Source organism: Rhipicephalus sanguineus, chromosome 9 (assembly GCF_013339695.2).
Source record: "Rhipicephalus sanguineus isolate Rsan-2018 chromosome 9, BIME_Rsan_1.4, whole genome shotgun sequence".
NCBI lineage: Eukaryota > Metazoa > Arthropoda > Arachnida > Ixodida > Ixodidae > Rhipicephalus > Rhipicephalus sanguineus.
The window spans coordinates 12,707,119-12,732,183 of NC_051184.2; the positions used below are offsets into that span (position 1 = coordinate 12,707,119).

A 25,065-nucleotide genomic window follows, 5' to 3' on the forward strand; every position below is an offset into this window, starting at 1 on the left:
TGATATATTCTTTGATATATTCAAAATAAATAGACTGCAAGATATATACGTTATGGTGCGCCAAAAGTTTTATCACAGTACTGGCACGATCTACGAATTTTACATATTTTTGCCTGAAAAAGCTGCTTTAGCTCAAGTATTGTATGGTGCGGCTAAACAATACGAAAGAATGTAGAATGATACGCCAAAGAATTTTTCAAGAACGTCCTGGTTGAATTGAGCTGTTAGCACATATTTAAAGCCACACTGTTCTAAGAAATACTTTGAAAGCTGAATTGTAGAAAGTATTGTTACTCGCATACCTTCAGCAGTTGAGACAGGAAGTTGTGAGGACTTACTTTACCTAGATTGACGTCTTTCTGCCAGTTGTTCAGCCATTGCAATGCTGATTCTAGGATGCTGAAATCTTTGATTCCTTCCATCCTTGGGGTGCTTGCGGTTGAAGGCATTGAACAGGTTATTCATCCTTACCGTAAAATCAACTGTCCCTTTTACATTGCATAAGCCAAGCGTTCCCTTCCGGGAGTAAAATTCTAAACCGTTTGCCACACTGAGGCTGAACAGCTGCATTGCAAGCTTCACGCGCATTTTTTCGGTGTTGCTTGGGTTTACATGTGAGAAAGAAAGTTTGGGCTGGCGAATAACGTATGTGCACGAATGGGGCCTCGTCTGGTTTGGCGTGTTAGTTTTAAGATGGGGAATCTTTTTCTCCTTTCTTGATTTCGTGCTGTGCAGTCATATGTGCACAACATACAAAATTATCAGGAAAATCGGAAACATCAAGTATACACCTTTTTTTGATCTTTCGTGGAATCGACCAACTGATATATACAGATTTTTATGCACTCATGTATATATATTTATTCAGGTAATGCATGTATTTTGTAACAACTGTTTTAGATGCTGCCGGAAACAAGGCAATGAAGGGCTTGATTTTATATTTGCTGGTAGAGAATTCCAGGATGAAATTGCAGAAAACAAGGCTGTCATTTTACCGTAGTTAGTGTTTACTTTTGGAAGCAGAAGACTTATCAGTCGTACAGAAGCTGTACGACTAATGACGTTCAATAATGTTTTTACACCCTCAAAACCACTATACCAAAATCTAAATATTCTGCCACTAAAAGAACTACTTAAACATCAGCTATCTCAATTTATCTTTAAGCTTACGCAATGTGGCACCTCCATCCCGGCTTACTCAAATGAACTGCTTATAAATACTAACATTACATGTTCTCTTGAAACGGTAATCCACTTCTTCCGCGCGTTCGCACAAATTACGGGAAACTAACTGCCCTCTTTTCAGGCATATCATTTTGGAACTCAGTACCATATGAAATTAAATCATCCCCATCGATACATATTTTTAAAAACCTTCACAAGAAATACTGTCTCGACCAATTATGTGAGGAATTACAATAGCTTACTAGTCTGCCATTCTTTCTTTTTTATTTTTATGTGATTTGCTTCTTTCTTTTTTACTATTGTGCATGCTTGATTCGCTATCATTACCTCTGAATACTTGTTATTGCTTCAAGATGAATTCACCTAACTTTTGTTTCGTTGCGGCAATTTGTACATCATTTTGTATATTACTTTTGTTTTCGATTTTGTTGTAGCCACTTCGTTTCGATGATTCAGCTTATACTAACTATTGTATAATCATAGATTTATACACCATAGCAGTGTTTTTTCTTTTCCTTTGATTTTTTTCATTCACTTTTTGCTTTCATTTGTCAATCTTGCGTTCTCCCTAGCTTTTCAGTAAATTTTTTTATCAATGCATTCTTTTTTCTCATGCCACATTTGACACTTAACATACCGTCAGTTCCCAGAACTATGGGACCTCCAAATGTAATACATATCACTAATTATGTTACATTGTAAAGGAATTGAATAAATTGAATAAATAAAACCGTGCATTATTATTGTAAAGTTGTGTTCGGGGCAGTATGCCAGTGGGAATGCCACTGGTTCTGCTTCTGAATAATAAAATGCCAAGGTTGAGCTGAAATGTGGAAGGGTACGATTTCCAGAAAGTGAGAAATGGGAGCTGCTGATGAACTATTATTGAAAAGCTTTGATAATGTCCAGTTGCAAAGGCTCACATGCTGCAGTCACGCAATAGCTGAATTTAGGCTTCTTTCTGGTAGGCCCCATTCAGTTACACACATCACACAGACCACTGTAAGAGCGTATGTCACATTCTTCACGCTCAGGGATGGTCTGCGTTTCATGCAAGCTTGTTTGGGGATACTACCCCACCGCAGTGACCACATGCAATGCGCGCTCGCTGTACATACTCAGTAAATAGGTAGTGCCTGTAAACAATGCTGGGCTTTCTTTTTGTCCAAGCTTATTATTTTTACTGTAAAAACTTCCCTCGTTTTAAAAGTACTCACAGAAATATCCAGGAGAGCTTTGGAGTGGTGTTTTCATAAAGCAACGACAGCCAAACATATGAGGAACCCACTGGCATTATCCTACCTAGCATGCAAGCAAGACACATCCAACAGAAAGAGACTCCAGAACTCCTTGCCTCCCAATAAAAATAACTTTGGTCACAAAGTAATTATTAAATGTTATGGTTGGAAAAATACTCACGAAACCTTTCATTCACAATTGGATGCTCACTGGACAAAGGAAGTGCCTATTGAGCTGAAAGAAGGCTCATCTCTCTGTTAGTGCCCGTCTCTCTTAAGGCAACAAAAATAGCATGGACCATTTATATTCTAGTTTCTACAGTGGCAGATCTGCATTACAGCTGTACACATGCAACAACTTCATCCAGGAATGTGTGTGAGCGTGCAAAGTTCTGTTCCAACAATGTGGCAGTTGGTGTTGGCCACGTCATTCTAGTTGCCAGCACTGGCCACCATAGGGGCGTGCGCAGGGTTCCCCATCAGGGGGGGGGGGGCAAAGGTTCATCGCAGTGCCCCCTCCACCCTACTGAGTCAATGCATGGGGCAGATTTTGCGCCCCCCCTCCCTTCTTAGGTGACTAGAAGGGTCAATGTACGGGGCAGATTTCGCGCTCCCCTCTTAGGTGATAAGGGGGGGCGGCCGCCCCCCCTGCCCCCCCTGTGCACACGCCTATGCTGACCACAACACTTGGGAGTGGCTTCCCATTTACTTACAGTGCAGGTTAAAATGTATCTGTCAATAGCACAAGAAAGAAGTTGGTGGAATTTGCCAAACGAAATAAACTGCATATAATGAATACCATATTTACTCGATTGTAATGCAACCACGGTTGTGACGCGAGGGGTGAATTTTCGTAGCATCCAGGAAGTAAAAATAGTTATTTCGGTATCCAATTGTCACGCGAGGGTCGACTTTAGGCAGCAAAGATCTTGAAAAAACCTCGCGTTATATTCGGAACATGGAAAGAAGTGGAGATGCCCCAACATAGCAGCATGGCCATGGCAGCTCCTGGCATGCAGCCCAGTTGCTGCAAAAAAGGCTTTACCCTCCTTTCTTAGGCAATCACTGGCAACATCGTTGACACCAAGTGGCATGCCGAAGCCGTGTGTTTTAAGTGGCACCATTCATAATGCACATAGCCAGTAAAGCACATACCTGTGTTCTCCACGGACAGCTCGAGGCGAAGCTTGGCCTTCTGAAGTTCAATTCGATACACAAGCTGGAATCTGCATCAATGAGAGTGATGCCCAAATATCCCTTTCCTTTATTCTGGCCCCGGTCAAGTATACTCATACATAAAAGGCAATTTCATCTGAGTTGTAACTTATATATTACACTAAATAATGAATAATTATTCATCAGTGAAGACCTTCCAGCTTATGAAAAGTGCTACTTTACGGGATACATACTTGCGTCGATACACACGAGTCCACGTCGTCTTGCTTTTTGCCTTCTGTGTCCCTTTGAATGCTATGTGTAGCAAGTTGCTGACCATGCTTGTGGTCATGTCCCATACTTGACCTGAGCAATAGCCACATTTTCCAAAGGTAGACAACGTAGTGCAATTGACATTTGCTGCATTCCCTGCTCGTCAAGTTAAGCAAGTGACAAAGCGAAATACTGCGTAAGCCCCAACACAAGTGGGTCTACCGAGTAATCAGTTTGTACAGATGCTGAGCATAAGAGTTGAGCTTGCCTGTGCAGGCCCTTACCCATGGTTCCAAATGGAACGTGTGTAGTCACTGTCCTTCAGGCTCAAGACAATTGCCTTGCTGCCATTTCCTTCCTGCTAGAAAAGAAAACAAAAACTGCTGCACTTGCGTCGCTGATATATCTTGAAAATACACTTATGCATTGCGTAAAGTAGACCCAATACTTGTTATATAACGGGCGTCCCAGCTAACTTGTGCCAAGGGTTAAAAAATGCAATATTAGAGGCAGGCGAGTGAAATCAGTTACATATTGCTGACAGCCACCTTGCACACTACATACGATATTTTGCTTTGTAATTAATTAATTAGTTAATTGGTATTATTTAACGAAATTGCTAAATATTGACTTTAGGCAAGAAATGGGATTTCAAAGTTCGAGACCGTCTTCAGAAACCCCCATTGCATTATTTGCAATAAAAGTCTCACGTGTACTATTTTTTCCAAACTGCAAAGAAAGCTTGCGAAATAAAAAACAAACCACGTGACTAGCGCATTCACACACCGCGATCGTGCTGCTGTCGGCCGTGGTTTGAGCAAATGAAATCGGCTGTGGCCGCGACTCTCCTGCTCCGTTGCAGTGGTAGGCCGATGAGTTGGCAGTGGTTTCTTGGCCCGTGCTCGCTACGACTTGCACCGTCACGCACGCCATGTGGCTGACGCGGGCCGAGAAACCACTGCCAACTTATCGGCCTACCACTGCAACGGAGCTGACAAGTCGCGGCCACGGCTGATTTCGTTCGCTCAAACCACGGCCGACAGCAGCACGATCGTGGCGTGTGAATGCGCTATTCACGTGGTTTGTTTATTTCGCAAGCTTTCTTTGCAGCTTGGAAAAAATGGTACACAGGAGACATTCTTTATTGCAAATAATGCAATGGGGGTTTCTGAAGACGGTCTCGAATTTGGAAATCCCATTTCTCGCCTAAAGTCAATATTTAGCAATTTAGTTAAATAATCCCAGCTACTAACAAATTAATTGTCTGTATATAGCGAGCAAGGTGACTGTCAGCAATATGCAACCGATTTCACTCGCCTGCCTCTAATGTTGCATTTTTTTAACCCTTGGCTAAAGACTACCCATGATGACCGCCTTTAAAGCAGTGAGAAAGGAACAGGTGTGCATGCATGCTTTTTTCCTGAGAACCACGCCATGCCTTTCAGCCGAATGATGGCAACAGACAATGAAGCCAAGGAAGGTGTAGGGGAGGGGTATGTAACTGCAGTGTAGCCATTATGACATAAATGGAAAGGAATTAGAGTGGACCACATGGCAAGCTACCACATAGCTGCAGAAAGCCCTCTACTTTTACAGTCCATTTTTCATTAATGTATAGGCCTACACATATATGAGATATGGACTGTCAAAGAATACTTCAGTCCAAATAAGCCCTAGAGGTCGCCAGCCATAAACCCCAAGCACTGCCGGGGACGGCCATTTTGCCATGGCAAGTGTGCCGTCGTGTGCTGCGTGGCAACGTTTACAGAACTCGTTTCGATATTTTAGATGCCAAACTCTGAAAGCGGTGCACAACCGACTTCTGGTATGGGAGGCGCTACCGCAGCAACGGGCTCGACTGCCTCGCCCGGCTGCCGCCGAGATCTACGTCCACGACATGGACTCCTAGCATCCTTCGGACTTGGCACCCACTGCTGTCGTCACCGGTGCGATTCTGGCTCGACCACATTCGTCGACCGGTACCCCACACATGATACCGACTCTTTCTTCCCGTTTTCGACCACGGCTCGGGTCGCACGCCACGAGCAGTCTCTCTGCCGTCGAGTATCTTTCCGCTCCGGTGCACCCCGTCGCGTCTTCTTCGTGTTGTGCCCCTTTACTTGTGACACAAGCACAACTCTCAATGTTTGCTAATCCTCATCAATGTCTGCTAACATAGGCTTGGCTCGAGGGTAATTAAATGTAATGCTAACACATTTCTTTTGCATTGACTGCTCAACTGACAATGGCGCTTTGCTACAAAATTCTCCCGAAACTCACCCACCTCCATCGATGTCACATCCAAGGGCTGCACGCTCCAAAGGGAGGTGTGTGCAAAGCCATGATGTGGCCCCAGCTCCCAGGCCCCGAAGTTTGCTGCAGCAGAATACAGCCCACCACCGTGAGTGAAGGAGCTGAAGCGATGGAAACTCACTGAACAGGAAATGTTGCTGGAGCCAACATTTTGTCAAGGTGTTACTTGTCTTGACGTGTCACAATGTTGGCTCCACCAACATTCCCTGTTTTCATCATGAAAATGATTACTTCACTTAGCAAGTAACCCTAGTGCTCTCATCGGCTTCTGATCTTTACGACGGTATCTAGTGTACGTAAACATGAAAAATGCGGATGACCTACATTATTGCAAGGATCCCAGAACATTCTTTTCTTCATACACCTTAAAGGGACTCGCAACCAATTTTTATGGTGCTTGTTTTCTTCAGCGAAATGGAAAGCATACCAGTCAAGATGTCTAATCATGGAAAGGTAATGCACGAAATGCCATGAAACATTTTTTATCATAATTTTACAACCTGAAGCACCCAGGAAATCATACCCACAACATATGCTGCGAAGAGGTGAGCATGATAGCAATTACTATACGCTGGCACACAAGGGAGGCCCTATCTATAGGAGAGCATGCTTATCAAGCCTGTGTTTCTATGGTTCACATTTGTGCCCTGCAGTTTGCCGCTTCTCAGCAGCAGCTCCTTTTACCTCGAAGCAAGCATGAAATAAAGCAGAGATGCCTAATGGTACAAGGACTGTAATATTAAGCACGAATTATGATGAGCCTCAACAACAGAAGAGCATTGGACATAAACACTGGCCAAATGCTCAACCAATACAAACTGCTTCAAATACTAGTCTTATTTTTCTCTTGCAATTAGATCACTAATATTGAGTCCCTTTCATAATGTTACTACAAAAATGGCCGCTTACCTGACAGTTGCAATAATACCTGTGTTCCTTGTCTTTTTTCTCTCAGAAAACATATTTTTCCATGCGACATTCATTATCCCATAATCATATGTCGTGTTCTTTATAATAATGCATCGGCATAGCACTAGCTGCACATAAGAATTTTTTTAGTGTATGTGCAAGTGTATATTTATAATACAGTAGACTCCTGTGAAACGGAACCTGAAGGGACAAGGAAAATATGTTTCGTTTATCAGGAGTTTCATTTACTGAGAGATGAACAGGGCTGCAGAATTCAAGTGTGAAACCAGAGAGAGCCCAATAATAAGGTGCAATAATGGTCGCCTAGCCATCCAGTGTAGTCATTGCACTTGCATCATCATTAAAGTGATGCTGTTGTATTGAGTTTTGTTCATTATCCCAACTGCCAGTAAACTGCGTACTAGTCTGTTTCACTACGTTTCATTCGATCTGTCCAACACGCATTTCTTTTGTGTGCTTCAAACTTGCCTATTCATGTGACACACACACGACTAGTTTTGTACTTGGACATAATTTTGCTGTTGTTGTTGATGTTGTTCTGCATTGTTCTTACTGGCTTAGATGTTAACCCAATTTGTTCTTACTTTGTATCGACCCCCCCTTACACAATGCCTCTGTGAGGCCTGTAAGGTACTCGTAAATAAATAAATAAATAAATACCATATTTTGACAACGCAAGCACTGTTTATCACAACCGGGAATGGTCAAGCCTCTTGATTGTTGAGGCAGCTGAAATGAAACGTGGTGACACGGCATGCGTGAGTACGCCACCTATTTCACTTACCAAAAAGGAACGTCCCTTATTCGATATAAATGAATGAATAATGTTTGACTTAGCACATGGGCTTGTTTGTTTTGACAGCAAAGCTGTCTTAGTCTACCCTGTGCTAATGCCGTCGTCGCCATAGTAGCAGTAGTAGTAGAGGGGAAGTGAATAAAGAAATAAATAAAACGGAATGATATGATGACACTGCCTGTGTAGCCGTTATATAGTAATATGCGTTTTGGGCAAGTGGTCAGCAGAATGGGCCACGGCTACACTGAAACGCTACAGTAGCGTGGCTGTGAATGAGCATATCGTCGTGCGGGATCCACACGGCTAAACCTGAAGAAACAACAACAAAATTCTGAGTGAAAACTTGGCCAAAACTTGAGAGCAAAATGTAATGCCTGATGAAAGGTGCAAAAGCTTCACTGTTTGACGGTTTTCACTGCGTGAAACTGTGCGTGTGATTCCCGGGAGTGTTAGCCAGCACCACTTGTAATCAAGGCGGCAAATGTGGAACACTCTTCGTCAAAGGGCGTCACGTGGCATGTGATCTTCGCACGAGGTGCCAGCTGACCATTAAACCCTCTCATGCCACCCTAAAGTACTGAGTCTGCTGGGACGAGGACCTTGCTATGAAAGAATGAAAGAAGCAAAATATTTCGAGTGGCTCGTTTATTTGTAAGACACACCCAAATGAATCTATCATACAATTAAGCCAAGGAAAGCATAAGGTTTATTTCTTTTCCATCTTTCTTCGCACCTTTATATGTGTGTGCATCTCGCAAGAAACTTTCAGGTGAAGTAAGCACTTTCTGTTTCTTAACCCTTTGTGCAACAGTGGGACACATGTGTCCCACTTTTCCATCTGCAGAAGAAAATTTTCTTGCACATCACCCATTGCAATTAGCGCAACACTAAGTCACTCACATCTTACCTAAGTCTTCGTAATCTCGAGGAAAATTCTTTTGTCACGCTTTCGAAGTGCGGAACTAGTGTTACAATGGCAATGAATTTCAATCAATCTTTTTTATGATAACTTCCGAATTTTTCTCTTCTTCAGATAGAAAGAACCTACCAATCTAAATGCCAGATAATTTCCTCTTTTTCTGGTTTTTCAGAGAGGCGATTTTAGCTTCCAGTCATCACGTGTTTTTGTAAATATGCGCAATAACTTGGCCGATAAATGCATCAAAACACAATCCCCTACGAAATTGTCACGCTCATCTCTCAGCGTAATTGCAGATATTGGTGCGTGGAAATGTTTTGCTTGGTATCCCATACCTCTTGAAAAGTAGGCACATATTCAGGGACAACAGTGGTACTCGACAATATTGACAGCCAAAGCAAGGACAGGCAAATGGACAAAATAATAGTTGGCACATGCGGTGAAGTAAGCTTTACAGGAACAAACCACAGCGCTCTCAAGGCTCACAAGAGGCGCAGGTGCAGGTGGTGTTCTACTGCTGGAATGAGATCCCCACAATTTTCCTCAGCACACCTTGAGAAGCGATACTCTGTGCCACTTGCTTTGGCCGTTTCATCCCGAATACCCGATGATGAAATTGCGAGATGGTGCCTTCACGAGTCAGTGGGACATATATGTCCCACTTTTTTTCAGTAAACTACTGGCTTGATTTTGATGAAATTTGTTTTATACTATTTCTTCGTAGTTTATATTAACATACCACAGCCAGTTTTTATATCATTGTGTCAAAAATACAGGCAAACCTACAAAGGGTTAATGTACAAAGAGGGGCGATGCACTCCTTCACATTTCACTCTGTTTGCAAGAAAAGGTGCCGCTATGATTGCTCCTAGAGTATCACAATGTACAGTGAGAGAAAGGGTGGAATTTTTTAACACAGTGTGAACGAAACTGCTTGCTTTAATTAATGAGTAATTTTTCTCGACTCTGCCGATTAAAATAAAAGATTTTCTAGTAATTCCCTCACGTTGCCCGATTTTCCAAGTCAACACCCTGAAACCCCCCCCCCCCCTTTTTTTTTACACAATGCACTGTAGATGTGGTCAATTAATTGATCCATGGAATAATGACATGACCAAACCACCAGATCTTGCTGCCACCTCATGCAGTTCTCACATCACCTATGGCATTCAATATGTATTGCCAGAAGATGCTTACGGAAAACGAGCGGTATTCCTCCACGGATAGGGCTCTTGCCATCTTGGAGTGACTTCTTGCTGAAAAAAAAGCAGAAGCAACACGTGACAGGACAAAAGCAAGGATGAACTAACACAAATGCTCCCATTTGAACCCTTGGGTTCTCAATCGCCAATTTTTCTGACTCGCAATACTTCACCTTTTGTAAGTCACATTCCTAAGGCAAAATCGTTATTCAATGCAGAAGTGGTGGTCCTGCCACTTTCCAGCCACGTCTACAGTTCAGTCAACAGGTACACTGCCAAGCATGTATGGACACAGTCTCTGGAACTAATGGAGAAGACCACCCACTAACAAGAGGGGGGGAACAACGGTGGACAGGGAGACAACCACTAAAAAGCACTGGCACCGGAGTCAAGTTTTTTAATTAAAAACTATAGACTAAACATGGCTGGAGAGTCTTTTTATTCTTACCCAGCCAGACAGATTTCTGACGAATATGTTTACCTTTACATTTTACGAAAGTTGCGCACAAAAATTTAGCCTTGAAAACTAAAGGAGGAGTTTAAATTGGTACAAATCATTCTAAGATTAAATGCACGTTTCTCCTCGTCGTACCGCTCACTATGCAGCAGACTCTCGTGAAACGGAACTTGAAGAGGCCAGGAAAATATGTTCCATTTAACAGGAGTTGCGTTTACTGAGGGATGAACAGGGTTGCAGAATACAAGCCAATCATATAGGAGGCAGTTGTTCCATTTAAGCAGCTATTCCATTTAAGAGATTTTCATTTACTGAGGGTATACTGTATTACTGAATTCCAGCTCGGACCACATCCGTGTGTCTAGCAAAGGCCATGACGGCTACCAATGCAGAAATGTCTGTCAACAGAAAATGATAGAGCAGTGCGATCTCGTTACCTCAGGAACAACATCTCTTGACCATCCACTTTCCATGATGACAGAGTGGCACCTGCAAAAGATAAAGAAAAGCAAGCTACTATTACACCGCACATCACGAAAATTGAAATAGCATTACAACTATTAGAATGAATTTTTTTAGTTCTCAGTGACAAGAATCTGCATGCCTGTATGGAGAACAATTGTTAGTAAATGCAAAAGAAAACAAAGCTTTTATGGCACAACATTTCTCTTTCTCTATGACAGCCATCTTACTGCAACAATCTAATCAGTGACCATTTTGGAAATGCACACATTGCACCTCTTCTCTTTCATGCCCATCCACTCAACCTAACTTCAATAAGGCAACAAACAAAATACAATGCAAAGCACGAGCCAACACTACTTTTTGATAATGTTGAACCCTGCGAGAAGTATGAGCGGAAATAAAAGATCCCACCTGCTCTTCGGCTAGTGCACATGGATCTGAGAGCACCAGCCCATGTCAACGACGCCAGGGCAATGTTCTCTTTGATTAGTGTTTATAGCCAGCACTAATGTGGGATGAACGTTCTTTCAGCATGCTGCATTTGGAATTTGCTACTCTTGTGTTTGCAACCTCTTATTTCATAAAAATGTTACCGTACTTATGGTGAGTGCAATACTCTTAATTCTAGGGGCATGATTTCAATAATGTCACTATATCAATGTACCTCGTATTGTCCCGAACAGAAGACGAAGAGGAGCGGTAGCGACAAAAGAAGACGAAGAAGACCGAATGTCGAGATTAAACAGTTAACAGCAGCAACAGTTGATCAGTCTCGGATCCCTATTTTATATTTGGCGCAGCCCGACAGGATGTGGATAGAAGTAAGAGTTGGTACTACTGCTGTGGGACAACAGTACGTCACGTCCTACAAAGCTGAAGACGAGCAACAAGTCGAATTCCAGGAGTCAGCGGCGTCACCAAGCCTGCTGCAGTTCATCGCAAGCAAGGCGAATGTCATCGAGGTGGACATCATCAGCCGAGCTATGTGGAAAATCAATATCAAAATGTCCGACTATGAAAAGCACTTCAGGCAGCTAACCAGTGACGAGCCGTTTTCAACTAGCACAAACCAGCACATTGCGGTGCTTATGGAGCAGATGCTGCAAGTGCAGGCATTACAAAATGAGCAACATGGACAATTACTTTCTGTGCTAACGGAGACACTACGCGCTAACACCGGTCCAAAAAATGACTTAGTCAAGTCGGACATGTTCAATGGGACGCCCTCGTCAGCAACTACTTGGCTAAAATTCTTCGAGTACGCTTGTGAGAAGAATAGGTGGATGACGTCACAAGACAAAGTGCAGAATATGAGGTTGTTCCTCATTCACAGTGCCAAGAAGTGGTACGAGCTCCGAATATTAGACCATCAGGACGATTCCTGGGATCAGTGGAGAGCAAGTTTCATCTCGGCTTTTGACCAAAACCCTGCCGACCGGTGGGACAGGGCTATATTTTTCAAGCAACGTTCAGGATCACTAATTGATTACTTCTATGAGAAGAGACGGCTATTTCAGTTAGCAGACCCTGAGCTGCATGAATCATCTATTGTACCTTTAGTCATCCATGGTATGACGAAGGAATGTCAAAAACAAGTGCAAATAAGATTGCCCAAGACTGTTGAAGACCTATTGGGATATCTTAAGGACGTTTGCCATGAGACGTCGGGGCACGCTGCACAGCATAACTGGACGCATTCAGTGAGAGTTCCTGCAGATAATGCAGCGCCAGCAGTGACAACAGGCCCAAGAGGTACCGCTTCATACTATCGGCCTAGCAATGGAGACCCCCAGGAGACAAAAAACTAATAAACGTGGGTGTACAACCCCACCCGTGTAACCAAAATGAGGCTGTCTACTTGATTCAGTCAAATGTTTTACAAACTGAACTGATTATAAATGGAGGAAAAGTAAATGCATTAGTTGACACAGGAGCTTCAGTAAGCCTGATCAATGAAATAATGGTGAAGCCGGAGGAGATGCGACGAGGTAAAACGATAACAATTAAGAGCTATGATGGATCATCTCGTACACTGCATACCTGGACAAGAGCTAATGTACATTTGGCTGGGGAAGACTTCACGATAGAAGCACTGGTCATGCGTGATGTCGAATTTTCATTTATACTGTCAAGACCCGACATGAAGAAGCTAAGAATGAACATTTCTTGGAAAGATGAAGTCACTCTAGATTCCATGGTTTCATCTATCCAGACACCAACGCAGATGAGAACTGTCAAGTGCACTCGTGATGTATGGGCAGTTTTTCCGGAGCTTGTATGCTTGGACGCATATCCACCTGCAGCTTTTGTACCCGAAGTACCTTTCGAACTTCATGGCACGACTATTGTGCGAAAAAGAGCCTATAGGATATCCCATGAAAAGAAGACATGGCTGAAGCAAGAACTGCAACAAACGTTAAACGCTGGAATCATAAGGCCATCGACGTCACCGTTTGCGTCACCTATAACTATTGTCCCTAAAGATGGTTCACTGCGACTCTGTACCAATTACCGGCAAATCAACGCCCAAACAGAGCTATATCCATACCCTATGCCCTTTGTTGACGACATCATTAACAACACCGGAGGCTGCAAATGGTTCTCCCGAATTGACTTCTGCAAAGGTTACTGGCAGGTACTTCTCCAGGAAGAATCGAAGAAGTACACGGCATTTATAACGCCATTTGATATATATACGAATACAACCGCCTGCCATTCTGTTGGAAGAATTCAGGCGCTTGGTTTCAGCGCATGATGAACAAAAGAGTTCATAGGAGACTTCTGCAATGTTTATGTCGATGATGTCATCATTTATTCTCGTACGGAGGAAGGGCATTGTTCCCACTTGTCTCAGGTACTAGAGGCACTGAGCAATTCACACCTGAAAATAAACAAGAAGAAAAGTGAGTTCTTCCAGAGAAAAGTGGTGTTTCTTGGCAGAGTCCTCGACGGCTCCACAAAGAAACAGTCCGTCCAACGCATCAAGGAGATGCAGAAACCCTGCGATGTCCACTGACTGCGCGTTTTCCTAGGGCTAGCCGGACATTTTAAGGCATTCATCAAAGATTTTGCAGCAATATCCAGGTGCCTTACGAGACTAACTCAAAAGGAAGTCCCTTTCGTGTGGAGTGATGAGTGCGAACGTGCATATCGAGAACTGGTGCATGTGATATCTTCAGACCCAATCCTCATATTACCCGATTTCGCCAAACCATTCGAGCTCCGCACCGATGCGTCCAATTACGGAGCAGGAGCAGTGTTATACCGAAGAGACATAACCCAAGACCGAAGCCACCAGTTGAAGGTCATCGGTTATTATTCCTACACCTTTTCAAGAGCTGAAGTAAACTACACGACCACGGAAAAAGAGGCCTTAGCAGTGATGCTGGCATTGCGGTACTTCAGAAGTTATTTGGAAGGCTGTCGGTTTAAACTTTTCACAGACAATCAAGCATTGACGTACCTTCCGAGCCTTACACAACCGAAGGGCAGCGTAACAAGGTGGATCAGCGAAATTCAGCAGTTCACGTTGATGTTAGCCACAGACCCGGTGACAAACTACCTGATGCGGACGCCTTATCAAGATTGCACATAGCGCAAACGAATGACTATCAAGAGGCGCACGTTGCAAGTGTATGGGAAGGCACCAAAGATTTAGAACTGATGAACGGAAAGTTTGTTGTGCCTCAAAGCTGCAAATCAAAAATATTGAAGCTCTATCACGACAGTCCACACTCAGGTGGCCATGACAGCTTTTGGTGGACGTACTGGAAAATTCAGAGATGTTTTGCTTGGAAGAACATGAAGGCCGATGTATGTAGAAAATTACGTAAGAACCTGTCATCAATGCCAGACGATGAAAGCGAAGTTCCACTCCAAAGGAAACCAGATGGTGATTCCTTCATATTCAGATGTGCCATTCGACCTAGATTTTGCTGAGCTCAAAAAGATAGGGGAGGATGTACGCCGAACTCAGTCCTTTTTAGTGGCTGTTAACCAGTGCACACGTATGGCTGCGGCAAAACCCGGAAGAGAAGATACGAGCAGTGTCATTTCATTAATGGAAAGACAGACATTTAGGCACACCAAGGTAATTGTATCTGATAATGGACCTGCATTCCGCAGTGAGAGGCTCTGACGGTGGGCAGAGGAAAAAGGTATCACTTTAAACTTTGCCACACCGTACCACCCCGGAGGAAATGCTCTCGCGGAACACCTCATCCGTGACTTGAAGACTTATTTCCATATACGATGACTTCTGTGGAGGATGGAAGTGTGCCCTTGAGGCAGCGTTGAGGCATCACAATCAATCTCACACGGCTGGACTTGGCTGTAGCCCTCAGTTTGCTGCCTTTCAGAAGACGACGTGGCTAACAGCAGATTACGAACTTGGCATAGTAGGGAACATTCATATCCCTGAACACAAGAAGACGATCAAGGAAACCAACAAATATAAAAGTTCAATGAAGAAGTACTACGAATTGCGCCATGCAACTCGCATGCCCAATATACAACCCGGAGACATGGTACTAGTGCAGAAAGGTCTTGATCATTCGAAGAATGCTTTTACAGGTCTATATATCGACTTCAATATGGTGAAACAACAAGGTATACTGAAGTCTATGCACTTCGAAGGACCATCGGGCAAGACAAACGTGACAACTGTGAGTAACCTAGTGCCACGGCCGCTTCATGGAACGCACGCACGGAGTGCGGCTTGTCACGTCGCGGGGATTTGTATGGGCGCCGCTGTGAAAAGAAAGTTCACAGCTGCTGCCGCTCTTTTGGTGGGGGCGCTAATAGTACGGGACCGCTCTCCCCCGGGAAGCTGGCACTAATCAGTGGCGGACGACATTCTCTGTACAGGTTGGAGAGACCTTGCTTCTCACCTGCACGTTTGTTTTGCTTTTTTGTCCACACACGTGGTAGTGCAGAAGTGTCAAGATTCTTGTCGTGTTACCTGTGGCGCTGAGCCGCGCAACTGTTGCGTGCGGCTGTGTAATACGAATGAAAGAAAGGATCCGTTAATCCGGTACCACGATACCAACAAAGAAAATTAAAGAAGAGCTGAGCCTTCCCCTAAGTCTTTCGGCGATCCGAAGAAGACTTAATGCTGCCAGTCTGAAAAGCCACGTGATGGCTATAAAGCCGCTTTTGACCAGTGAACATCGCAGGAAACTTTTGGACTTTTTGCGTCAGCACGTACACTGGAGCACTGAAGACTGGCAGCAGGTCATCTTTAGTGACGAATCGACGTTCGCTTCCCGCTGAAACCAGAGACTCCGTGTTTGGAGAGTCTGTGGCAGCCAGTGAGGTTTATGTTGCTTGTGTATCATTTCACACAGACAGCGGTTCGGCACCACTCCTTAGGTCTAGCAGCGTACTCATAATCGTCATAATCCGCACCAGCATCACCCGGACTAACCTGACTGCAGGCAAAGGTCTCTCCCATACTACTCCAGATAACCCGGTCCTGTTACCGGCCATGGCCCCGCAATCCACTCAAGCTTCTTAATCTCATCTGTCGAACTAATTTTCTGCCGTGCCCAGCTATGCTCCCTTCTTTTGCAATCCACTCTGCTACCATTAGTTACCAGTGATTATCTTTCTGTCTCATTTCATGCCCGGCCCACGTCCTAATTTCGACTGACAAGTCATTAACTCGCGTTTTTCTCTGACCCATTATGCTATCTTTCTGGCTCGACGAAAGTGTTTTTACATAGTTACCGCCCTGTGAGTGTTGTGCGTAGAAAATGAATTTACCAATTTTACTGCAGCTACGCACATAAAAACATTCGCAGTGTCGGGGCAAGCGGGCGTGTCTTGGTCAACGTCTGGCGTGCAATAACATATGCCGGTCTGGGTCCGCTCTTCCGCATCCCCGGAAGGCTCACGGCCAAGCCTACAATGACATCGTTGACAATGTTCTCATCCTTTTCGCCATTATTGGACCATTTCCTGGCGGATGTTTTTACTTCCAGCACAGTGGATGCCCTGTTCACAATGCATCTTCAGTCCAAGAAAATTTAAATGCTTCTGGGATTGCACAGCTCTGCGGGCCTTTCAATATTGCGTTTCTTTCAATATTGTATTTTTGTAAATTGTTTTATGTAAGTGTCAATAAAAAAAAAAAAAAGCCCCGACCTCAATATCATCGAGAATGTTTGGGGACTAATGAAGGCACGACTAGCTCGCGCCAATTTGACAATAGACACTCTGTGGGCACACGTTGAGATGGAGTGGAATGCTCTCAGACAAGACCCTGACTTGGCGAAACCTCTGTTTGCTTCTATCCCAAAAAGGCTAAACGACGTGAAGGAAAGCTCAGGCAGCGCACCAAAGTATTGACTCACTGAATGTACTGTGACAATGAGTTTAGAGGAACCCCTGGGTTTTTTGGTCACCAATAAAAAATATTGGATATTAATTTCTGCAGCGTCAACACAACATCTCATTTTCTGATGTTTCTTTGTTATGGTGATATAGGATAAGTCATGCTCTCTCGTCCAAAAATCATGATGCACTGGGCCCATCAGAAGCCCAATTCCCTCACAATTCTCAACTACTGTAAACCAAAAATAAATCATGTTTTAAACAATCCATCTTTCCATTTTCTTTGTCATTTATACGACTCTGCGAAACGAAAAGCAAAGTTAGAAATGAAGGGAGCCTGCACATTATGTCGTCATCGCGGGCTTAAAGGGGCACTGACATAAAATTTCAAGCTCGAGATGTGTCCTTCATTCGATTGTTCGGTATGCATAAGTATGTTTGACCATGTTTGAATGGCGTCCGTCACCGGAAGTTATCTTATTTCGAGGGCAAAGAGCGTATGAAAACTCAAAGGGGCTTTCAGCACCCTGCGACATCGACACTACTGTGACGTGTTCGGTGTGGCGCATACCATCCTGAGTGACGATGCACTAGTAGCGATGACGTCGATGATTCGAGTGTTTTTATCGTGGCGCCAACGCCAGGTAACGCTCTCACTTTTCGTGTCTGATCTTCGTCGCGCCGCTTTGAATGATTTCATGAAATTACAAGACGCAAACCACCAAGAAAAGACAGGCGAAAGGAAAAAACATGATTCGACGTGTGTTCGTCAGTCAGCATGTCAGGGAATTGTGTTGTTGGAAGCACGGAAAACGCGGATTGAGTGTGTCATTTAATTACACGTGAGGTACACGACGACAAGCTATCAAAGTGGAGTAGCGTATAGATAAATATCATCGATAGCAAGTAACACGCAGGTAGTGTTACTATGTGAATACTAGTTCGTCCATAGACTCCGATGCGCTAGCGTAATACCGGGTTACTGCAGCCGTAACGGTGAGAGGTTGGATATGAGGAGCCATCTGGCGGCGCAAAGAACTTTGCAAGCACAGAATTGCTATTGTAGAAACCTAACGTATTATATTTCTCCGCTGGTGTGCATTCGCTATACCGATAATCCATACACCCCTTTGCGTATACCGGAATGCCGTGCACGCTAAAATTCTTTAATATAGCTAATTGAGACACACCAGCGAGCATGGCCCAGGCATGCGTCCCCGGGCACCTCCTCACTGCTGCTTGGAACGGCGACTATTTTGCTGTTTTACAAAGCGTCGAAGCGAAAATGATTTGAGACGTCGCGAATCGCGGCGATTTGAAGTTCCAGAATGTCGTCTTCAACACTAGTCGACATTTTTGACGGGGATGCTGGTGACAAGGCTTGACTGAACGTGTGCGCCTAGCAGACGAAATGTTAGCTGAGCCTCGCACCACTCCTTTCTCTAGACAAGTGGTCAGCTGGAGCGCGGGTCTGGAGGTGGCGCTGCCGGCGCTAAAAAATGGCGGGCTTGCCGGCCGTTTTGAATCGTGCTAGATACCGGTGATCTAAATCAACAAAACAGCTAATTATTCGCCCCTCAGTGGAATTTTGGGCCGCGAATCGCTACTAGGGGTCGATAACTACTCGTGGACGCAAAAATCTTGACAAGCGTAAATTTGATGTCAGTGCTCCCTTAATATAGTGTTTGCATTGGAAGCAGTGACGTAATACACACGCTAGATGCAGCTTCAAGCCATGCAATTCCCGATAATACCGAAGAATACGTTGCGTGAAATACCATCCCCACCGATTCTCTGAAGAAAAAAAAAATGGAAAAGCACCTTCATCGGACAGCAAAAAGCTTGCCTACTACCTCCCTCTCCTGAAAGAATTCTGGGCCGTGGTGCTGTTCTCGCTCTTGGTCGACGCTCGCGCGATTACCTTCATATCGCGCCCGACTGTACATTAGATGGACACATAGAAAATAGCTCCCCTGCTCTCCCCTTTAAACACGCCAACATGTAGCATGCAGCCCAGCGCACCATGCAAGATCATCCCACAAAAAATTAGTCATGGGGAATGCTCTCGCAAAACTTTGGTCTGGGCGAGCTGGTTCATCGTCGGACTTGTTTGGGGCAGCGCTAAAGAACACACGGACAAAGACACATAGTAGACGCCACGGGCGCTGACTTACAACTGAACTTTATTGCCTTTGCCAGTGCATTTATATGTGCCATAATCGCTCGTTGTGACAGCCACGTTGCCCAGAACTAACAAGCAGCGATAAACAACAATCTTAACAATCTGTTTAACTATAGCAGAGGAATTTCACATGGAGCATGCGTGCAAGAGAGAGAAAAAAACCAAACAATAACAACGACATAGTAAAATAACAACTGGCGGACGCTTCGCGTGTAAAAGCATAAAACGATGAAAGATCACATGACAACAAAAGGGAAGTGCAAGTGAGAACCACGCTAAATAAAACCTTTGAGATAATCAATCTCAGCGTCAGACAAAACGATTGAAGGCCTGCTAACGCAGTTGTCACCTGCCTTATGTATGAAAAAGGCTTCCATGATTTCGCGCTCAGTTTTATCTTTCGCTTTCTTGAGGAACTGTGTACGATGAAAATCAGGGGTACAACCACAGCGTTTGCAGTGCTCACCCAGGAATCCTCCAGTTTGATTGCGAACGTTCAAATTATGCTCCCTAGCTCTCTCGTTAAAACATCGGCCGGTCTGACCGATGTAGCGGCGACCACAACTCAGGGGAATGCTGTAGACGACATTAAAAACGCACATTGTAAACTTGTTCCGGTGTTGCGTGACGCAAACACGTCGCTTCTTACTGTTAGTCAAGGCACACAACTTTGAGAGTTTGCATGGAGCGGAAAAAACAACCTGGACGTTGTGTTTCCTTGCTATTCGTTTAATATTGTGCGACACTTGGTGTATATATGGGATGACCTTAACCGGCATGTCCGCTTTGTTTTGCCGTTTGCTTTCGGACGTTTAATATTTTGCAGGAGGGACTCACAAACGGCAGTGATAAGTTCTGGGGGGTAACCCGCACGCTTTAGTCTCAGAACTTGGGCACAGAAACTTTCGGAAAGAGCATGACTGCAAGTCTTATTGAGGGCCGAGTTCAAGCAGTTCTTTGCGATACCACGCTTGACAAGCTTCGAGTGAGCGCTACTGTGCGGTAGTAAGGCTTTTTTCGATCTTGGGTTGTATAACCAACAGATATGATTAACAGAAAAACGCAACCTAACATCCAAAAACTGAAGCTCATTGTTTACAGGCCTTTCGAAAGTAAACTTAAGACCTTGCCCTTCATTCTGGAATACACTGACAACATTACTAATCACTGCATCAAGGTCAGAAACATCTTTCAAAAGGACCAAAAAATCGTCAACATACCTATAGATGCTTACAATGCGCGGGTCTTGCAACTTTGCTTGGATGCGGCTTCCAACAACGGACAGAAAAATATCGCACAAGACTGGAGCGACCGCCGAACCTATACAGATTCCTTGTTTCTGTACGTAGAATTCCTTGTTGAACTCGACCACGGTAGAACCCAAATACAGTTCCAACAATGTTAAAAATTGTTCACAATTAACACCAGTGGCACTTGAAAACGCGAGCTCACCATGATCATCGATCCTCTCGCGAATAGCCACGAACAATTCCTTATGCGGCACAGAGTAGTAGAGATCTTCTATGTCAATTGAAAACCCGTTGAAATTGCCACAGTTCAAACCTTGTAAAAGTTGGACGACATCAGATGACTTCCTAATGACGAACGGGTCGTCTTTCACCAGTACTCGTAGCTGCGTTTGTAGGTAGCCGCTAACCAGACGCTGCCAAGTCGCTTTTTCGGAAACAATGGCTCGAAACGGGGCCTCAGGTTTGTGCGTTTTTACCGTGAAAATATTTCCAGGACTCCCTTCTCTTCTTTCTTCGCTCGTCCTCTGATGCTCTGAAGGTTGAGATCATCCAGGGCTCGGAGTGCGAGGCGTTTCTGTTTCCGAGGATCGAACGAAACCTGCCTGAAATTTTTCCTTATTGCCGACAAGGCCTTCTCCTGAAAGAGAGCGTTCGGCATTATGACGAATCCTCCTTCCTTGTCGGCCTCTAGAAGGCTAAGCTGACGCTCATTCAAGGCCCTTGAAACCTTATTTAGGGGCTTTTTCATCGAATTCTGCGAGTTGTTGCATCGTTGGAGACATTGAACACTTTCTGAAACAACACTTTCTTTCGATTGTTCACCGCAACGGTCAGCGACCTGTCGGACCATAGCCAGCAAACCCGGCCGCTGTACATGAGGCATGTGGCTAAATTTAGGGCCCTTTTCCAGAACGCCCCTGACATCCTCGGGAATAACAGCGTCACCGAGTACAGTTAGGGTGCTTTCCTTTACACAGGATTCCTTTTTCCGGGACGGAAAGCTCGACAAGGCGCGATGCCACAAGAACTCAACAGATACGGCAACCTGCTTCTTAAGTTGATCAAGTCGCCTAGACTCCTTTAGAGGATCTTGTCCATTTAGCACAAGAACTCTTAACCAGTCTTGAAACATTCTCACTTGCCTCCAATATTCAGACTTTAGTATCTTGCAAATACGCTTGCAGTGACCCCACGATGGCTGAACGACGCCAAATAACATCTGAATTTCTTGAGGGACTTGCTTGTGCTTGATGCAGAGGGACACAATTCTGGATTGACACGTCGTAACGGCGATCAGGTTGGCACACACAATAGCTGGATCCGAGCGGAAGAGACTTGATAGGACAGGGCCCATTGTATAAGAAATATGTTCTAGCAAAACTTTGGTCTGGGCGAGCTGGTTCATCGTCGGACTTGTTTGGGGCAGCGCTAAAGAACACAAGGAAGGAGGATTCGTCATAATGCCGAACGCTCTCTTTCAGGAGAAGGCCTTGTCGGCAATAAGGAAAAATTTCAGGCAGGTTTCGTTCGATCCTCGGAAACAGAAACGCCTCGCACTCCGAGCCCTGGATGATCTCAACCTTCAGAGCATCAGAGGACGAGCGAAGAAAGAAGAGAAGGGAGTCCTGGAAATATTTTTCACGGTAAAAACGCACAAACCTGAGGCCCCGTTTCGAGCCATTGTTTCCGAAAAAGCGACTTGGCAGCGTCTGGTTAGCGGCTACCTACAAACGCAGCTACGAGTACTGGTGAAAGACGACCCGTTCGTCATTAGGAAGTCATCTGATGTCGTCCAACTTTTACAAGGTTTGAACTGTGGCAATTTCAACGGGTTTTCAATTGACATAGAAGATCTCTACTACTCTGTGCCGCATAAGGAATTGTTCGTGGCTATTCGCGAGAGGATCGATGATCATGGTGAGCTCGCGTTTTCAAGTGCCACTGGTGTTAATTGTGAACAATTTTTAACATTGTTGGAACTGTATTTGGGTTCTACCGTGGTCGAGTTCAACAAGGAATTCTACGTACAGAAACAAGGAATCTGTATAGGTTCGGCGGTCGCTCCAGTCTTGTGCGATATTTTTCTGTCCGTTGTTGGAAGCCGCATCCAAGCAAAGTTGCAAGACCCGCGCATTGTAAGCATCTATAGGTATGTTGACGATTTTTTGGTCCTTTTGAAAGATGTTTCTGACCTTGATGCAGTGATTAGTAATGTTGTCAGTGTATTCCAGAATGAAGGGCAAGGTCTTAAGTTTACTTTCGAAAGGCCTGTAAACAATGAGCTTCAGTTTTTGGATGTTAGGTTGCGTTTTTCTGTTAATCATATCTGTTGGTTATACAACCCAAGATCGAAAAAAGCCTTACTACCGCACAGTAGCGCTCACTCGAAGCTTGTCAAGCGTGGTATCGCAAAGAACTGCTTGAACTCGGCCCTCAATAAGACTTGCAGTCATGCTCTTTCCGAAAGTTTCTGTGCCCAAGTTCTGAGACTAAAGCGTGCGGGTTACCCCCCAGAACTTATCACTGCCGTTTGTGAGTCCCTCCTGCAAAATATTAAACGTCCGAAAGCAAACGGCAAAACAAAGCGGACATGCCGGTTAAGGTCATCCCATATATACACCAAGTGTCGCACAATATTAAACGAATAGCAAGGAAACACAACGTCCAGGTTGTTTTTTCCGCTCCATGCAAACTCTCAAAGTTGTGTGCCTTGACTAACAGTAAGAAGCGACGTGTTTGCGTCACGCAACACCGGAACAAGTTTACAATGTGCGTTTTTAATGTCGTCTACAGCATTCCCCTGAGTTGTGGTCGCCGCTACATCGGTCAGACCGGCCGATGTTTTAACGAGAGAGCTAGGGAGCATAATTTGAACGTTCGCAATCAAACTGGAGGATTCCTGGGTGAGCACTGCAAACGCTGTGGTTGTACCCCTGATTTTCATCGTACACAGTTCCTCAAGAAAGCGAAAGATAAAACTGAGCGCGAAATCATGGAAGCCTTTTTCATACATAAGGCAGGTGACAACTGCGTTAGCAGGCCTTCAATCGTTTTGTCTGACGCTGAGATTGATTATCTCAAAGGTTTTATTTAGCGTGGTTCTCACTTGCACTTCCCTTTTGTTGTCATGTGATCTTTCATCGTTTTATGCTTTTACACGCGAAGCGTCCGCCAGTTGTTATTTTACTATGTCGTTGTTATTGTTTGGTTTTTTTCTCTCTCTTGCACGCATGCTCCATGTGAAATTCCTCTGCTATAGTTAAACAGATTGTTAAGATTGTTGTTTATCGCTGCTTGTTAGTTCTGGGCAACGTGGCTGTCACAACGAGCGATTATGGCACATATAAATGCACTGGCAAAGGCAATAAAGTTCAGTTGTAAGTCAGCGCCCGTGGCGTCTACTATGTGTCTTTGTCCGTGTGTTCTTTAGCGCTGCCCCAAACAAGGAATGCTCTCGCCTATCGACTTACCGAACGGAACCAACTCGATAGAATCATCTCCCTGCGACAGCGAAATCGAGTTATACATAACGATGTCGCAAAGAATGCCGAAGCAGCGTGGTCGCAGACCAGTCGGAAGTGGCGTTGTAAGCTTCAGTAAGCTCGCTTATCACACAAGTGCCACAACGCCCACTTTCATTTGCCCGCGGCGCGGCTAGCGCGGCTAGAGTGTACTATAGTAGTAGCAGAGAACGGAAACTGTACCTTTGACTGAGTACGGAAATAAGGGTAGCGGCGGCGTACTGAACTGCAATAGAGCGAGGCGAGATGGCGCTGCAAGTACTATCATCATCATTAGACAAACGCGTTTTTGCGGTTGGTTCGCGGGAGAGTATTTCCGCAGCGCGTTAAAAAAGTGCGGCCGGTGCGGCCCTCTGGCGGGGGTCTGGCCGTTGCCAGGCGAGCGAGACCGGCGAGACGGAGACAGGCCTCGGAAAGTCTCAAGTTCCAGCCACCGCCGAAGGGGGCGAAAAAATCGACCCCGTCGCAGCTAAAAAACAAACCATAGTGGCTCCGTTCAAATCTGCCCTCGGCGACGCCAAAAAATCCGCCAGAGGCGCCGTAATAAAAGCAATATTTAAGAGAAATACAGCTATCATTGCCGCATAAAAGTGCTTTTTCTTGTGTAACTGAAAGTAATGTTTGAATGATGAGTAAATTTGTTGTTTAGTGATTGAAAACATCTCTGCCTTGTCGCTCACCGCTGACGGCCGGCGCGCGGTAGCGAGCAAGCGGACCGTCGCTGTGACCAGTGACGAAGCGCAAAAAGTGCGCCGCTGCGTCTCGGGTGCCGCAGATAACGCGCAGAATATGCGCAGTTATCGTCCGATGGTTGGCAGCTGGTTTGTTGCTCCCCGTTTTCTTGCG

General features: G+C 44.7%; 1 protein-coding gene across 2 annotated transcripts in view; it reads right to left on the reverse strand.

Annotated features, from left to right (window-relative positions):
* Positions 1-24,365, reverse strand: part of LOC119404598 (uncharacterized) — a 64,492-nt gene extending 40,127 nt beyond the window's left edge. Inside the window, exons 1-6 of one of the 2 annotated variants that reach the window (XM_037671148.1) lie at positions 24,169-24,365; positions 10,906-10,957; positions 10,007-10,065; positions 6,136-6,227; positions 4,136-4,209; positions 3,579-3,649 (exon numbers count right to left, since the gene is read on the reverse strand). In XM_037671148.1, the coding sequence (XP_037527076.1) occupies positions 3,579-3,649; positions 4,136-4,209; positions 6,136-6,227; positions 10,007-10,065; positions 10,906-10,957; positions 24,169-24,226 (406 nt within the window). In that variant the 5' untranslated portion in view covers positions 24,227-24,365. Of the gene's footprint in view, positions 1-3,578; positions 3,650-4,135; positions 4,213-6,135; positions 6,228-10,006; positions 10,066-10,905; positions 10,958-24,168 lie in introns of both variants that reach the window. The other variant, XM_037671147.1, reaches the window with a different exon arrangement.
* Between the last annotated feature and the right edge of the window lie 700 nt (positions 24,366-25,065).